General features: G+C 36.2%; 1 protein-coding gene across 2 annotated transcripts in view; it reads right to left on the bottom strand.

The window, feature by feature from the left end:
• Positions 1–18,091, bottom strand: part of LOC124592171 (ATP-binding cassette sub-family C member 4-like) — a 307,575-nt gene that overhangs the window by 133,486 nt on the left and 155,998 nt on the right. For both annotated transcript variants that reach the window (XM_047131809.1, XM_047131810.1), the window contains exons 7-8: positions 6,092–6,230; positions 5,889–5,999 (exon numbers count right to left, since the gene is read on the bottom strand). In XM_047131809.1, coding sequence (XP_046987765.1) covers positions 5,889–5,999; positions 6,092–6,230 — 250 coding nt within the window. The remainder of the gene's footprint in view (positions 1–5,888; positions 6,000–6,091; positions 6,231–18,091) is intronic.

The raw sequence follows: 18,091 nt of genomic DNA, 5'->3' as shown, positions 1-18,091 counted from the left end.
ATGGTCGTGTAATTATTTCTGGGTGATCACAGTTGGTAAGGATGTGAATTAACGATACTGAATGGGAAAATACTTGCATTTTTTACAGTTAGTCTGTTCTGAAAGAAGATTCTGTTACCCAAGGGTAACAGACAAGGGCTAGTAAAAATACTTGGGTTACAGAAGAGATATTGAATTTAATTGATGAAAGGAGAAAATATAAAAATGCAGTGAATTAATCAGGCAAAGAGGAATAAAAAAATCTAAAAAAATGAGATCAACAGGAAATGCAAGATGGCTAAGTAGGTATGGGTAGAGGAAAAATGTAAGGATGTAGAGGTGTATATCACTAGGGGTAAGATAGATACTACCTACAGGAAAATTAAAGAGACCTTTGGAGAAAAGAGAACCACTTGCATGAATATCAAGAGCTCAGATGGAAACCCAGTTCTAAGCAGAGAAGGGAAAGCAGAAAGGTGGAAGGAGTATATAGAGGGTCTACACAAGGGCAATGTACAAGGACAATATTATTGAAATGGAAGAGGATGTAGATGAAGATGAGATGGGAGATACAATACTGCATGAAGAATTTGACAGCAGTGAAAGACCTAAGTCGAAACAAAGCCCCGGGAGTAGACAACATTCCATTAGAACTACTGACAGCCTTGGGAGAGACAGTCCTGACAAAACGCTACCATCTGGTGAGCAAGATGTATGAGGCAGGTGAAATACTCTCAGACTAAAACAAGAATATAATAATTCCAATCCCAAAGAAAACAGGTCTTTACAGGTTTGAAAATTACTGAACTATCAGTTCAATAAGTCACGGTTGCAAAATACTAACATGAATTCTTTAAAGATGAATGGAAAAACTGGCAGAAGCTGGCCTTGGGGAAGATCAGTTTGGATTCTGTAGAAATGTTGGAACACATGAGGCAATACTGACATTATGACTTATCTTAAAAGATAGATTAAGGAAAGGTAACCTACATTTTTAGCATTTGGAGAGTTAGAGAAAGCTTTTGACAATGTTGACTGGAATACTCTCTTTCAAATTCTGAAGGTGGCAGGGGTCAAACACAGGGAGGGAAGGGCTATTTACAATTTGTACAGAAAGTAGATGGCAGTTATAAAGAGTCGAGGGGCATGAAAGGTAAGCAGTGGTTGGGAAGGGACCAAGACAGGGATGTAGCCCATCACTGATGTTATTCAATCTATATATTGAGCAAGTAGTAAAGAAAACGAAAGAAAAATTTGGAGTAGGAATTAAAATCCATGGAGAAGAAATAAAAACTTCGAGGTTTGCCGATGACATTGTAATTCTGTCTGAGACAATAAAGGACCTGGAGGAGCAGTTGAACGAAATGGACCGTGTCTTGAAAGAAGGATATAAGATGAACACCAACAAAAGCAAAACGAGGATGATGGAAAGTAGTCAAATTAAATCAGGTGATGCTGAGGGAATTAGATTAGGAAATGGGACACTTAAAGTAGTAGATGAGTTTTACTATTTGGGGAGCAAAATAACTGATGATGGCTGAAGTAGAGAGGATATAAAATGTAGACTGGCAATGGCAAGGAAATCGTTTCTGAAGAAGAGAAGTTTGTTAACATCGAGTATAGATTTCAACGTCACGAAGTCTTTCCTGAAAGTATTGGTATGGAGTGTAGCCACGTATGGAAGTGAAATGTGGACGATAAATAGTTTAGACAAGAAGAGAAAAGAAGCTTTCTAAATGTGGTGCTACAGAAGAATGCTGAAGATTAGATGGGTAGATTACGTAACTAATGAGGAGCTACTGAATAGAATTGTGGAGAAGAGGAAATTTGTGGCACAACTTGACAAGAAGAAGAGATAGGTTGGTAGGACATGTTTTGAGGCATCAAGGGATCACCAATTTAGTATTAGAGGGCAGGGTGGATGGTAAAAATTGTAGAAGGAGACGAAAAGATGAATACAGCAAGCAGATTCAGAAGGATATAGATTGCACCAGGTACTTGGATATGAAGAAGCTAGCACAGGGATAGAGTAGCATGGAGAGCTGCATCAAACCAGTCTCTGGACTAAAGAACCACAACAAAAACAACAAGGGTAAGACATTGTTGTGGGGTTCTTTTGTTCAGACAAGATGAGTGATAAAAATCTAGTGTGTGAGAGATTATTCGTTTCTTGGTTAACATCGTCCTGATCTGGGAAATTCAAGGTAAAATTGTGGAAGAGTAATATAACCACTCATATTAAATAGTTGACTGGATGATGGAAATTCTTTACGTAGAAGTTATTTGCAAAAATTTCTAACTTCTTATTGGCACAAAACTGAAAAATAATTATTGACAATATAATGTAAATGGAAAGATAAAAAATCTACTCACCAAGTGGCGGCACGGGAACACACACACACAAAAGAGTTTAACTTGTACAAGCTTTTGGAGCCAGAGGCTACTTCTTCTGGCAGTAGTGTTGAAGGGGAAGCAAGAGGGGTGAAGGAAAAGGACGGAAGAGGTTTAGGGAAGGGGCACATATCAGAAAAGTCGCCGAGAAGCCCAGGTCACAGGAGACTTACTGGATGCGATGAGAAAGAAAGACTGATTGTTGGGGATTGCACCAGATGAGATTTGAAAGATTTTCAAATCTCGTCCGGTACAGTCCACAACTTCTTTCTTTACTTCTCATAAGCTCTATAAGAAGTATTATCTATCTCAGGTCCTTGTTTACAAGAATTTTTATATATTCTGTACAGTCTGAGCATCTCCTCCCTAGTGAGAGCTAGCTCATCTGTATACCATTTTAGCTGTTTGTTTTTCTGTTTATGCTTAGGTCTACTTTTGATTAATGGTGAGCAGCAGTACCATAACTCTGTGAGTATTTTCAGGAAGTTGTTAAACACCATTTCACCAGCACCCTACCCGGGTTATGTGTTGCATACAAAGTCCCAGTTAACATCAGATAACGTGTCAATAAATAAATTAATATATTCATCTTTCTGCCCTCTTATCCCTGTGGCACTAGAATTGATTCTGACCAATGTGTTTGATTTAGGCAACTGTTCACAGCAGAATGTTAAAATCAATGGTTCATGATAAGCTAGGGCTCCACTGGCAAGTCTGACATGATACATATCTCGAGAAAAATTTACCATAATTTTATCTAAGCTCGCATTATCCCGTGTTGGTGTGTAATTTGTACATTGTAAATTTAATGATCTTAAAATATTAAAAAATGTTCTAGTAACATGTTCATCACTGTTGGCCATTTCAATGTTGAAATCACCACAGATAATTAGTTTTGTTTTAAATTGTAGTATTTTCTTCGTAAGCAACTCAAATCTTTCAAAAAATGTATTTGCATCTCCACCCAGTGATCTATATAAGCTAACAATTAAAGTATTCTCTGCATTTAGTCTTATATAGCTAAATTCTGCATCTAGTTCTGGACAGTAAGAGCTAACATCTGTTTTGGTAAACATTATAGTATCTTTAACAGATATTAGAACACCTCCATTCTTTATTTCACTTCTACACATGATGTCTCCAACAGCATACCCTTGAGGGACAAAATATTGTACTTGATCTTCTGTCAGCCAGTGTTCTGAGACTCAAACAACATCAACATTTTCAATACTGCAAAAATGTTCTAATTGCAATACTTTGTTCCTAATGCAGCGGATGTTTGTTTGCATCACAGTAACAGATTTATGTTTATTGTTTATTGTCTGTGAACACTCTCTCATTCAAACGTTGCTTTTAGCACCTAATTCAAATACAGGAGCTTTATTACCCACCGATTCACCGACTTTTATACTGAAAAATGACATACATTCCAGGTATTGCTCAAACTGATACTTTCGTAGATTGTTTTATTCCGTGTGAGTCTTTCTTTAATTATTTTGCTGACACATTCCCACACAACTTTTTCCATTCATATTTTAGCTGGTGCCCATGTCTGGTGTGAAGGTTACGCTGCAGTTTACTTATTTTGACCACAGCACAATTAGTGTATTCAGAGCACAGTTTCTTTATTATAATATTTGTTCTTTGGATTTCTTTATTAATGCACAAACTATAGATTAGATTGTGTGTATGAGGCACTGCAGCAACAACTGTATTCCTTGATTTATTTTTTTCTAGTAAGTTCTGAAGCACTTTTATGCAAACATCTGCTTCATTTTTCACAACATCATTTGATCCCATTATCCATTTGACAAAGTCATTTTCTTGCGTGGATTTTGTTTGAATGCAAGTGTCTAAAATGTGTTTAGTTCCCACTCCAGGTTTGACAACACTGGTCACTGCTATGTCTCGATTTATTTCTCGAAACATATTAGATATATTTGTGCCATGGTTGTCTGTTAGAAAAAGCACACTATCTTTTTACCTGATGTTCCCCGTTTATTATCATTTTTCTCAGAATGATTATTCGTTTTCAGCGCATTGCCTTTTGCAAGGTCTGGATCATTTACATTGTCTTTAACACCGTCACTGGACTGCAGAACGTTGTATTTGTTTTTATCCGTAAATGTAACAGCTGTTGCGAAGTTCGTTGTTATTTTTCCAACTAAAGTGCTACCTTTGTGTCTCACTTCTTTCCATCCAGACGATTTGTACCTTTCATCAGTTACCACTTGATTTGTTCTTCAATTGTAGTTCCTGATTTTCAACCTTGAGTGTGGTGATTTCACTTCTGAAAATGTTGACTAAGAATTGTAGACCCAAAGCTCATTCTCTTAAATTTGTTGTTTCAACATTACAATTCTCGCAAACTGAACAAGAATATTAACTCCATCCCAAACAATGGAAACTCCAAGTAGGAATTTCAACAATGTAGGAAAAAGACAGATTGCTACTTACCATAAACAAGACATGTCAAGTTGCAAGTTGCAGACAGGCACAATTAAAAGACGGTCACATACAGCTTTCAGTCACAGCCTTCATCAGTAAAACAGAGATGGACACACACACACACACACACACACACACACACACACACACACACACACACACACACAAGCAAGCAAGCAAGCACATCTCATGCACGTATGACCGCCAACTCCAGCTTTTCAGGTTCTGGCCTGAGATGTTGGAGTAGGCGTCCGTGTGTGCATGAGGTGTGCTTGCTTGCTTGTGTGTGTGTGTGTGTGTGTGTGTGTGTGTGTGTGTGTGTGTCTTTTAACTGTACCTGTCTGCAACTTGATGTACCTTCTTAACAGTAAATAGCAACCTGTCTTTTCCTCGATTGTCAACTACATCTCATTTTCTTCCAAACAGCTTGTGGATTGCTGTATTTAGCAACATTTGAAAAAAATGACATATGGAATATGTAAAGACATAGAGCCAAAAATAAGGCTACCTAGCAGTTGTCTATGTCTCCATTGCTGTTATCTGACTCATCTCTCACTGTGGACTCTGCAGTGTTATGTCTCTGTGTGTGATTTCCTAAGGGACCAAACTGCTGAGGTCATCGGTCCCTAGACTTACACACTACTTAAACTAACTTAACGCTAAAGACAACACTCACACCCACGCCCGAGGGAGGACTCAAACCTCCGGCGTGAGGGGCTGCACGATTAGTGACATGGCGCCTCTAACCACGTGGCCACTCCGCGTGGCTGTTATGACTCTTTACTGTTCATTGATGCTACAGATCATGAACTTGTAGTTTGCGGTAGTTCCTGCCTATTTGGAGCTTTCATTCTAAAATATGTGTTATCCAGCTAATTCGTGCTTGAACTTTATTCTTCTACTCTGGAACAATCTCAGGGTAATTTCTAATAATGGTTGAGACTAATATTAGCTTAAGAACTTTTATACATTGTTCGTGTACTAATTGATTATTCATATTGTAGTAACACAAGTTATTCTTATCCAGTAAACCGTGTGAACAAAAGTGAGGGTTACAAGATGTTTAATACCTGAATTCTGGATATGGAAACTCTGGTTTCAGCAAGGAGTTGAACAGCTTGCGGATAAAATATGGCCATGCACAGTTGCAGTAGATTGAAGAACTGTGCCAACGAAAATACCTGCAAAGGCATGATTCACAATAGCTATTATTAGATTTACTAACTGTTTCAATAAATGTTACTAATAAACTGTACTGGTAGTCACAACATACCCTGTCAGCTGTAATGGTGTTTCCTAAAAGTGCATATGCAACTACAGCAATATATAATGAACTTCTTTCAGTAAAAACCATGGAAGCCATGTATATACCTCTCAAGTAATTAGCTCCTCTCAGTTCCTTTACCTCCTTCCTGAAAAAAAGAGATAAAAATCTATATTGTGTGTTTAGTTCAAACAGCAATATAAGGAAATTTATTTGTATGTCTAACATTGGGAGACTGAATTGCTGAATGTTTAGTGTTTCTCAACAGCATATGTTCAAGATGGCAGTGACTGATGACAGTAAGTCACATGTGAAGTGCAAAAAAGCAGTTAAAAGCATGGAAATAGTTATAATGTGAGGACTGTGGTGTCAAAAATCTTCCACAGTGATTATGTAGTCGTTAGCAACAGTGAATCTTGTGCTGTGATGTGTTCAAAAGATTGAATCAAATTTCGTTGTAAAGCCTGTGAGAAGAATTTAGGCACCAAACTTTTCAGAGAAAGAGGGACACAGGAACCTAAAGAGAGAGAGAGAGAAACAGAAAATTGTGCAAATTAAATACAGTTCTCAGTCCAAAAGAAAGATTAGAAAAAAAATTGTTGGAGTCATCAAAGTGCACAGAAACACTCAATGAAGAAACCAATGACAATAGCATTGACTTTGTGGAAATTAATTCTATGAAATATAAAACTGAAATTGGTGAGCAAAATGACACAAATTTACACAACTGAAGTTAAACAGGAAACAAATTAAGTGCTGTGCACAAGAGTTATCAAAAGAACAACTAGCTGATGATAACAGCTAATTGAGTATTACATAACAGCTAATTGAGTATTACAAGTGATGTCCCCAAAAAACTCACTAATAGTCAACAACAAAATGCTACAGAAGGACACAGCTCACATGAACTTGTGAGTTGTGGCTGTTTTTGCAGGTGTTGACACATTGGTATTTGAAGTCGGTAAAGCAGAGAAATCTACAACAAGGTATTTACAACTTTAAAATAATCCACCAGAATGTACAGGGCTTGAGCAAGAAATATGAACAATTAGACATGTTTGTAAATGAAACTATGCCTGATGTGCTTGGTATTAGTGAACACTGGCTATCTGATGCCAAATTAGAACTTTTTAAACCTCTAAACATGGTACTAGCTAATAAGTTTTGCAGATCTACTATCAGAGGTGGGGGTGATCAATGTATGTAAAGAGCACATTTGATTTTAATTCTGTAAATGTAAGTAAATATTCATTAGAAGGAACAATTGAATTATGTGCAGCACATATAAAAATACCAAATAATGGAATTTATGTTATATGTTTATATAGACCACCAGGCGGAAACTTCGAAGTTTTCTGAAACTTCGAAGTTTTCTTAACAAAGTTTTGTGACATGATAGAGAATGTTTTTATATCACACCTGAACAAGTTAGTAATTATAGGAGATTTCAACATAAATGTATTAGCAGATAAGTTACACACTAGACTATTCAAGAATACTCTGCTTGAATATAATGTAAGATACCTGATAAACACTGCAACCAGGGAGACTGAAACATGCCAGTCTGCAATAGATAACATAATCACTGGTATTCGTCTTTACGATCTTACGTCTTCTGTTATGATAAGTGCTTTGTCAGACCACCATGCAGTAGAACTATGTGTGCACATAAAAAAGGTTCCTACACACAGTTGCTATAGATATATTAGGATGAATACAGACCAAAATATATCTCAGTTGAATAATATGCTAAGGAGTGTGGAATGGAACAGTGTTCTAACGACACTTCATAGTTATGGCAAATTCTCAAGTGAACTATTCTACATTCTTAACCAAGCCTGTCCATTAATAAAAAAGAGAATTCAGTCACATGCTGTAACCCAAAACTGGATATCAAGTTCAGTCACTGAGGCTAGAGAAAAACTAAGATGGTATGAGTATGCTATGTTAAATGACTTGAGCAATAAAAAATTAAAAGAAGAGTTCAAAAAGTATCAGAAATACTATGTAGACCTAATTTCAGAAAAACAGAAACATTTTGAAAGTGTCATTCAGAACTCAAATAATATCTCCAAAACATCATTGTCAATAGTAAATAGAGAAATTGGTTAATCTGGGAAACATACAACTGAAAATCACTTGATGATAAACGGCACAATAGAAACTGATCAGAATAAGATAGCAGATCTATTTAACAATTACTTTGCTTCTGTTGGCTCCAGCATAAACAATCAGCTTAAAAATCATAAATACAAATTCAGAGGAATACCAGTGTCCGGAAGTATATTTTTGATGCAAACAAGTAAAGAAGAAATAATTAAAATAGTGAGTAGCTTAAAGAATTCGCATGCAGCAGGATATGATGGTCTTAGTCTGGACATTCTTAAGAAATGTATACATAAAATTGCATCACCTTTATCAACAGTTATCAATTCTCATATGGAAGATGGTCAATTTCCAGATGAGTTGAAAATTGCCCGAGTTGTGCCTATTTTTAAAAAAGGAAACAGGAATTTAGTAGAAAACTTTTGACCCATTTCTGTTCTTCCAATAATATCCAAAATCTTTGAGAAAGTAATATACATAAGAATCTGGAACTTCCTGGTATGCAAAAAAGTGATTTCTAAGGGGCAGTATGGGTTTGTCAAGGGGTCATCCACCATTACAGCAGCATCCAACTTAATCGAAGGTGTCACTCAAGCAATAGATAATAAAGAACATGTATGTGGCATCTTTCTAGACTTACAAAAAGCATTTGACTGTGTTGATACGACCATATTGCTGGGCAAACTGTGGAACTATGGCATTCGAGGCACAGCCCAAAATCTGATGAGGTTCTACTTGACAAATAGGAAGCAGTTTGTCTATTAGCACTACAGAGGGAGCATACAAATCAAACACCACTGACATAAATTTTGGTATTCCACAGGGGTCAATATTAGGACCACTTCTTTTTATTATCTATGTAAATGATATTCAGTCCATAACAAACCATGCAACAGCTATCTTATATGCAGATGATACCACGTTAATATGCAGCAATCCAAGCTATTCACAGCTCGAAGTGGAATCCAATACGGCAGCAGGCTTAATTCTGCAGTATTTTAATTAAAACAAACTAAAATTAAACACAAATAAATCTGTCTATATTGAATTTGATCTTGGGAGGCAAAAAACTCATGAAAACCAAATCTTCATGGGTGACAAATACATTAAAAAACAATACTCGACCAAATTTCTTGGCCTGACACTAGATGCAGAGTTAAACTTGTCTGATCATGTGAATGATATTTGCAAAAAGCTATGTACTACCATATATGTCCTAAGAAAACTGACACCTTTTTGTAACAACACCACTCTCAGGCAAATATATTTTGCACTATTTGAATCCCATCTAAGTTATGGGATAGAGGTATGGGGATCCAGCAATAAAGGTAATATGAAAAGTGTACTTACCTTACAAAAGAAGGCACTTAGAATTATGGAAAAGAAATGTGCCAGAGAGTCCTGCAGAAATTTGTTTAAATAATTTAAAATATTAACTGTTCATAACCTGTATGTGCTGAAGATAATCATTATGGCAGTAAACAGTAACAAAACACTTAATAAAGAGATATACGATCACAACACTAGAGGTAGAGAGAGAACCCACATCATCTCTCATAGAACAACACTTTATGAGAAAAGCCCTCACTATGCATAAAACTACTGAATTGCTTCCATCCTAATATCTCCAAATTGCTCATTACAAAACTAAAAATGAAATTAAAATTATGACTCCTAAACAATCCTGTATATTCAATAGATGAGTTTCTAGATTTAGTACACTCGTATGATGGAAGACCATCTATCTAAAAATATATGTAACCTCAGATCTTAGATATAAATGCCAGATATGAATACTGTGTTACAAACTGTAGATTCCTTAATCTAAGTATGGCAATAACAATTTTTTTATGTATAGTCCATATATGTAACTCTGTTCTCTCAACTAAATTTAGAAAAAGTTGTGTAGATAAAAGTGCCAGCCAATAATACGTAACCCTAGTAAGTAAGACTCTGACTTATCCAGAAGACTGGAACAAAAAAAACCTTTTTTTGTAATCAGTTGATGTTGGATCAAAATAAATAAATAAATAAAAGTGTTGCTGAGCCCAAGGGTGATGTCATAGGGCACCATGCCATTGCACCATTTCAAAGGAAGGTTGAAGGCACCTTTGAGCCAAATTTCAAACTTCTGTGGTGAAACAGAAGACAATCAGGGTGTTTCAAGAAATTGATCCTTTATATTTTGTTGCCTAGTGTGTAGCTTCAGACTCTTTGAGGATGATGCATTTATCTGTAATGGAGTACTGTCTGAGAAGAGGTATATAAATATTCAGTCAGATCTTGATAAGATTTCAAAGTAGTGCAAAGATGGGTCAATGGCTTTAAATGTTCAAAAATGTATAATTGTGCAGTTCACAAAAGGAAAGAAACAAAGTGGCTATGATTATAATACCAATGACTCACAGTTGCAACCAGTTAACTCATTCAAGTAGCTGACTGTGAAACTTTGTACAGATGTGAAGTGAAATGGTAACATAGGCTCAGTTGTGGGTAAAGCAGGAGCAGACTCCAGTTTATTGGTAGAATGCTGGGGAAATGCAGTCATTCTATAAAGGAGAATGCTTACAAATCACTTGTCTGACCTCTCCTAGAATACTAACCAAGTATGTGGAACCCATACCAAGTAGGACTCATGGGGGACATTGAACATATACAGAAACAGGCAGCATGGAACGGTCATATGTTTCTTTGATCTGTGGGAGAATGTCACCGAAATGAATCTGAACTGACAAACAGAATCTGAACTGGCAAACACTTGAAGACAGACATAAACTATCTCAAGAAAACCTACTTACAAAGTTTGAAGAACCACCTTTAAATGATGACTCTAAGAATACACCACAACCCTCTACATATTGTTCCCATAGGGATCATGAGAACAAGATTAGATTAATTACAGGTGACACAGAGGCATTTAGACAATCATTCTTCCCACACTCCATACCTGAATGAAACCAGAAAAACCCCTAACAATTGGTAGAGGGATGTTTCCTTTGCCAAGCTCTTTACAGTGGTTGATTTCTGGAGTATAGAAGTAGATGTCAGTCCAAATAAGTGACTATTTTGCAGATGAAGTGATGAAGGGGTCACATTAGATTATGTGAGATGGCTGTTTGGCTTGTGGATATACTTTATGTGCCTTTAATACAGTGATATCAGTTGCCTTCTTCAATATTGATACCAAAACTTAGAACTTGTTTTGTGTGATGACTGGGCCCTAAAAGAATGCACCATATGTGTAAATATACTATTCTAAAATTAAATTTATGATAATTTAATAGTGGATACAATGCATTTCTTAAGCTTTAGACAGGTAATAGTTATGCAACCTAAGATGGCGGCGTATATGAATGTAGTGGCAAATCGCTCCGTGAATATCGGTAAATTACCGTCAGTGAATTGTATGCTATGTGCAAAAAAAGTGATAAAAGGTGTTAAAATATGTGTAGTGGCGCATAAATGGTATCATTCTTGTTGTTTCGTGGAAGCAAATCTCGGTCAACATAGGCCTACATGTGACTGTGGAACTGAGTGCAACGGTCTTGAAACTGCATTTGAAATGTGCAACGCTGGACTCGAAATAAGTGTGAGGGAAGAACTGCAAAGTGACTTAAGTAAAGCTAGACAATATGCAGAAATGCTGAAAAGTTTGATCGACTATATGGACCTTCCCACAGATACGCAAACAGGCAAACGAGAGTGTGTATATACTAGGCCTAAGAAAATCTCTCGACCTGTCTTAAATACCAATGTTTTTCGTGTTCCACTAATGAATAAATACGATGTTCTAAGTGCAGACAGCTCAGAATCACGGACAAAAAATCTCAGTGTAACAGGTAACTGCTCGGAAAGATCTGTTGAACAAAAAAGTACCAGCAGAAACACGTTACCATCAAATACTATTAAACGAAAAAATCGTGTGAGAGCAACTTGTAATAAAACTGAACACGAGACAAAAAAGGAAACAGAGAAGAAGAAGGAAGAAATATACATATTATCGACGAGTCATGGCAAGGGACTGGCTACAATCATGTCTGATATGCAGTCCGAATATAAAGTGATTGGAATTTCGAAACCTGGTGCTCCTCTACGAGAAGTGCTGAAAAACTGTGAAAGTTCCGTGAAAAGCGACGTCAACTGTGTCATCATCGGAGGGGGAAACGATGTCTATAAAAATGAAAGCAGCTTTGCTGTAAGAACACTGAAAGAATCGCTAGGAAAAATTTCACAGGCGAAGGTATTTGTTGTAAACATTCCCTACAGACACGATTTAACGGAAGACTCGTGTGTAAACAAAGAAATCATCGCGACAAATCGGAAATTCAGGAAGATTTGTAGCGGTTTTGTGCACACAACTTTCATTGAAGCAACGAGTTCAGTAAGACAGCATTTTACTAGACATGGACTGCACAGAAACAACCTAGGCAAGAAAGTGCTGGCGAAAGAAATTCTCCAGGTGATAAAGACAGCAGAAGTGGGTGCCTATGTAAAAATAGCACTACCTGCAACAGGTTTTCTGCCAATGACAACAGAAAAGAAAAGTGCACCAACAGCATATGAGGAAGAAACATCTGCAGATACACCCTATGATGAAAAAATTACAACTGTGCAAACATGTAAAGCGTCACAGTCACCAGTGGCATTATCAGTAGCAGCAGTGGAAAAGGAAGTAACAGTAGGATCAACAGCAGAAGTTTCACCAGCAACAGTAACTATAGTGCCTCTAAAAGGAGAAATGAGAATTGCAGCAGGAGAAGCAGCATCAAGTGTTACGTGTAGACGGAAAACAGCACCTCCTGTCCGTCTAAATGATTTTTTAGTGGAAGGCAGCAGGATGAAGCAGCCCAGGAGATAAGTAGTGTAACAAATTTCACAACACCTCACCAAAACGTTCAATCTAAAATAAACAACAATTATGATCTTAAAATTTGCTATCTGAATGTTCAAGGACTAATAGATAAAGAATTTATTGTAAACAGTTTTGGACTAGATAACAAATTTGATATTTTCTGTCTGAGTGAACATTGGGTTACTGAGAGTGTACTTACAGTTGTCAAACTTGATAACTATAATGTAGCAAATAGTTACTGTAGAAAACTGCATATAAGAGGTGGTGTGGCAATATATATTAATCAGTCATTCAGTTGCTCCATTGTTAAGTTGGACCTAGATTATTTATGTGAGGAACAGAACTTTGAAGCCACTGGTATAGTTATGGACAGTCTTAAGTTAGTAATAGTATCCCTTTACAGGTCACCTAAGGGTATCATCAGTGTATTTCTAGAAAAATTGGACATGCTGTTAGATGTACTAAGAGGGACCAGATGGTTGCATTATGACATAGTAATTGGTGGAGATCTGAATGCAGATTTTGATATAACAACACATAAACGTACTGTGACTGAGTTGAAAAACCTTTCAAGACAGTGCAATTTGCACTCAATCAATAACAGGCCCACAAGAGATAAAGCATGTCTTGACAATATTTTTGTCAACTTTAAAACTACAGAAGAATCATGTGCTGTTACAGCGTTTCCATTTTCAGATCATGACTCTGTATCTTTAAACTATACAAGTAGGTTCTGTATTGATAATAGTAATATTCCTAAGCCTGTCCCAAAAGTTATAATCACCAGGCCTGTCACAGATGACAAAATTGTTCAGCTCTGTAAGTCCCTTGCTGAGAGAGACTGGTTCAACCAATGTTATGGTGACACAAGTTATAGTCTTAGTGCTGATTTGTCAGGGAAACTATTATTTGAGAGATTTTTTAAAACATTTCTGACACAATTTAATGACAATATCCCCATAAAGAAATGCAAATTAACTGACAAAGGCTTTACAAACAGGGCTACAAACAGACAAAATTCATGGTTCACTAAACAATTATCAAGTATGAAAAACCAAGTTATGGTGTTGCACAATATATGTAGCAATCAGAAAACAGAACATGCCAGATTAGCCTACATAAAATGCAGGAATGAGTATAAAAAAGCCATCGTGGAAGCCAAAAAAGCACATAATTTCAATACCATTGATAATTCCACAAATAAGTGCAAAGCTGCATGGAAATTAATAAATGGTGTTGCTAAAGATGTAAGAAGCAAAAAAATTAATATAAGTCCCCAAAAATTCAATGATTTCTTTATTAAATCTGCTGAAAATGTAGGAAATACTATAATCAAACCTGATACCAATTCATCAGAGTTACTTTCTAAAAATGTTTGCAGAACACCAACAGACACAGGTACGTTTATGTTCTCCGAGGTCTCACCTAGTCATGTCCTAAGCATTGTAAAACGGATGAAATCTTCAGACAGTGTAGATATATACGACATATCCTGTAATTTACTAAAGAAAGTAATAGACTATATTGTGTACCCCTTAACATTCTGTATAAATAAATGCATATCTGAAGGATATTTTCCCGAAGAACTCAAAGTGGCTAGGGTAATTCCAATATATAAAAAGGGAGATATGGACTCACCGTGCAGTTACAGACCAATCTCCATAGTCCCAGCTTTTTCTAAAATACTGGAATGTGTAATTTACCAACAGCTATCTGTCTATTTTGAAAAATTAGGAATAATTAGTGAATCTCAGTATGGTTTTAGGAAAAAGTTGTCTACTGTGGATGCTATAGACTTTGTAGTCAAATATTTACATCAAGTGTTTGAGGATAAGGGCTATGCTCAACTCACATTTTGTGATCTAAGCAAAGCTTTTGACTGTGTAAAGCATAAGCCACTCCTAGAAAAACTGGAATTCTATGGCATTAGACATAACAGCCTTAAATTAATGAAATCATATCTTCAGAATCGTAAGCAAGTTGTTTGTGTAGGGAGAGAAATGTCGAGTATAGAGCAAGTCAAGGTAGGTGTTCCGCAGGGATCTGTGCTGGGCCCCTTTTTGTTCCTGATAATGATAAATGATCTGCCGTCATTTATCAAGTCCACCACTGTGTTGTATGCAGATGATACAACATTTCTTCATGCTAGTGAGGATTTCAATAGCCTTAAAACTTGTGCAGCAAAGACAATTGACCAAGCATCCTATTGGTTCAAGGCAAATGGATTCCTGCTGAATGAAAACAAAACACAGCAGTTGGTCTGTAGTCTTAGAGACAAGCTTCTGTCAGACGATCCAAGTTATGTCAAATTTTTGGGGGTATACATTGATGATAAATTATCTTGGGGTCAACATGTACAATATATTAGTGGTAAATTGTCTAGAGTTATTTACCTGTTAAGGCGACTTATGGATTGTGTTCCTGAAAAATATGTTAGAACATCCTATTTTTCATTCTTTCAGAGTATAATAACATATGGAATTATTTTGTGGGGGAACTCTAGCTGTGTACACGACATATTAATACTGCAACAAAAAGCTATTAGGATAATCACTGGTTCTGCATATAAGGCACACTGTAAACCATTGTTCTGTGAACAGAAAATCATGACTGTTATAAACTTGTACATATACTATGTTCTAATTTATACGAAGAAGAAATTACCAGAAACAAAAACCAGAGAAAATGTACACAGCCACAATACAAGAATTCCTTACCACAGGTTGTCAAAGTCACTCAACAGCTACGAAATCATGGGGTACAAATTATTTAATAAACTTCCTCAATCTGTTCAAGAATTACCTGAACAATTATTCAAACAAACAATTCATGACTGGCTAGTCCTCCACCCATTCTATGACATAAGAGAATTTATCAACTGTAATATAATACTATAATGTTAACAAGAAACCTGTTGTTTCTTTCAAACTATTAATTGTATTTTAGTATGTATATGACGTTGTCTATTGCTGTAATGGCCGAATGACAATAAAATTATTATTATTATTATTATTATTATTATTATGGCAGAGAGACTTGAAAGTAATGTGGCAGGAACTTGATATGCTCACATAATTCAAACATTTAAATAGAAGTGTACAATCATACATACTTGCAACACTAGAGATACCAGCAAACATTGATAAGACACTGTATCAACTATGGAAACTCTTAAGATTCTCTTTGTTCTGCAGTACATGAATACGTGTGTGTGTGTGTGTGTGTGTGTGTGTGTATTTGTATATGTACTTTGGACATTATGGCCTTTACAGTTATTCACAGATCTGCACATATAGATTCTGATGATTTATAAAATAATTTTCATTCAATGGTTGGATATCAACTTAGAAAAAAGTAACAAAAGAGTTAATTGTTATTTCTGAAATCTATGTGAACCTGTCTCCTACATGTCCTTAGAAAAAATGACATATTGTCAATGGAGAATAAGTGGTTGCCTTAACTACCTTCTTTAATTTTCTTGCAACAACAAACTATAAAACATTTCACACTGGAATTACCAGTTCCATCTAGTCAGTAGTCAAACACACACACACACACACACACACACACACACACACACACACACACACACACACACACACACACAGTATTTGACTCCACCACAAGCAAAGAAAGGAAGCAGATCTGACAGAGAAAAGTTAACTAATTGCAAGATTAGACTTGAGAAATGGAGCCAAATAAAATGAGAAACAGCAAAACTTTAGATTATACTGAGTAATTCTACAGGTAATGAGAACAGATAGTTCTTTGAAAATCCAACTCATTTGCTTATGTATGCCATGGTCCTTTTAATAAGGATGCATTCATATGATTTCCATGCCATAATAGCAATTACAATAGAGCACTGATTATTCAAAACAATTTGAGTCTAGTGGTGTTCGGATAACTAACTTTTTTGGCTAACTAACTGTTTATGAAAGAAATGTGCCTCCATCATGGGAGCTATACGAAAAAAGAAACAAATACATGTATTAAACACAAAACCACAAATATATTTTATATGTACTGCAAGTACTGTGCGTATCTTACATAATGTAGCCATCTACTATTAAAGCAACCCTACAGTTTATGAAAAGAAGTTCAAAAGTGACTTATGCTTCAGAGCTGGGACCTGCTTATTTGCTGCTAATCTGGCACACATCGTAAACATAACAACTGGACATGCTTCTTGTTTTTCAAACCACTTAATAACCATCTCAGAGCAGTGAAAAGTTTCCTTGCTGGACGATCCTTTAAAGTAAGCTTGTCGCAAATGTCTACATCATCAATGACACTAGCAATGACTTCATCATCCATCAGTAACTGATAATTAGTATTCCAGCCAGTCCCTGAATGTTTTCCTGGCCACAATCTTCAAATCCTGAAGATTCTTTAATCAGCCCAACCACTTGTGATACAAATTATCTGTTTATTGGATCTTCAGTTGCAGTGATAAGCTTGTCTGATGTAAGGAGCTTATTCCAACCTATTGTTGGGATAGTGGCACTCAGTGTAGCCCTAACTTTTGCTGTCAGGTATGCAGCTTCCTTCAAGTTAATTTCAGTGTGCACTTCCTGAATTGTTTTTCTCACTTCCTTGCCCACTGAGAACCAAACATAGCAATGCCTTTCTATGATACCCCCTGATCCATCTTGCCATTTTCTCCCTCCATCAAAAGGTTTGAGTGACAACTTAGAGCATTATCAACCAATAAGAAAACATTTCCAGTATTACCAGTAGCATGCTGATGCTTTTTTACTTTATGGATAAACACAGTGTCATACCACTCTGTAAAAATGCTTTACGTCCACCTATAAGTTCTTCTGATTCTTGCAGGTGGCTGGCAATTTTTTAGCCACATAAAGCACCTTGGTTTCTTATACTTTCCTATGATCAGCAAGGATAGGCTAAGCATTGAAGTAACGTTTCTGTATACCATGTCAGTGATGTGAGATTTGCTTTGCTTATGACAATGTGCTGACATTTCTTTCTTGGAAACTTTTGATTTTGTTGACGATTTCTTCCAATAAAAAATCAGATTTCCCTGCTTT

The sequence above is a fragment of the Schistocerca americana genome, chromosome 2 (assembly GCF_021461395.2).
Source record: "Schistocerca americana isolate TAMUIC-IGC-003095 chromosome 2, iqSchAmer2.1, whole genome shotgun sequence".
NCBI classification, from domain to species: Eukaryota; Metazoa; Arthropoda; class Insecta; order Orthoptera; family Acrididae; genus Schistocerca; species Schistocerca americana.
Note: the sequence above shows the minus strand (reverse complement) of the source record. Positions and strands in the feature narration are given on the sequence as shown.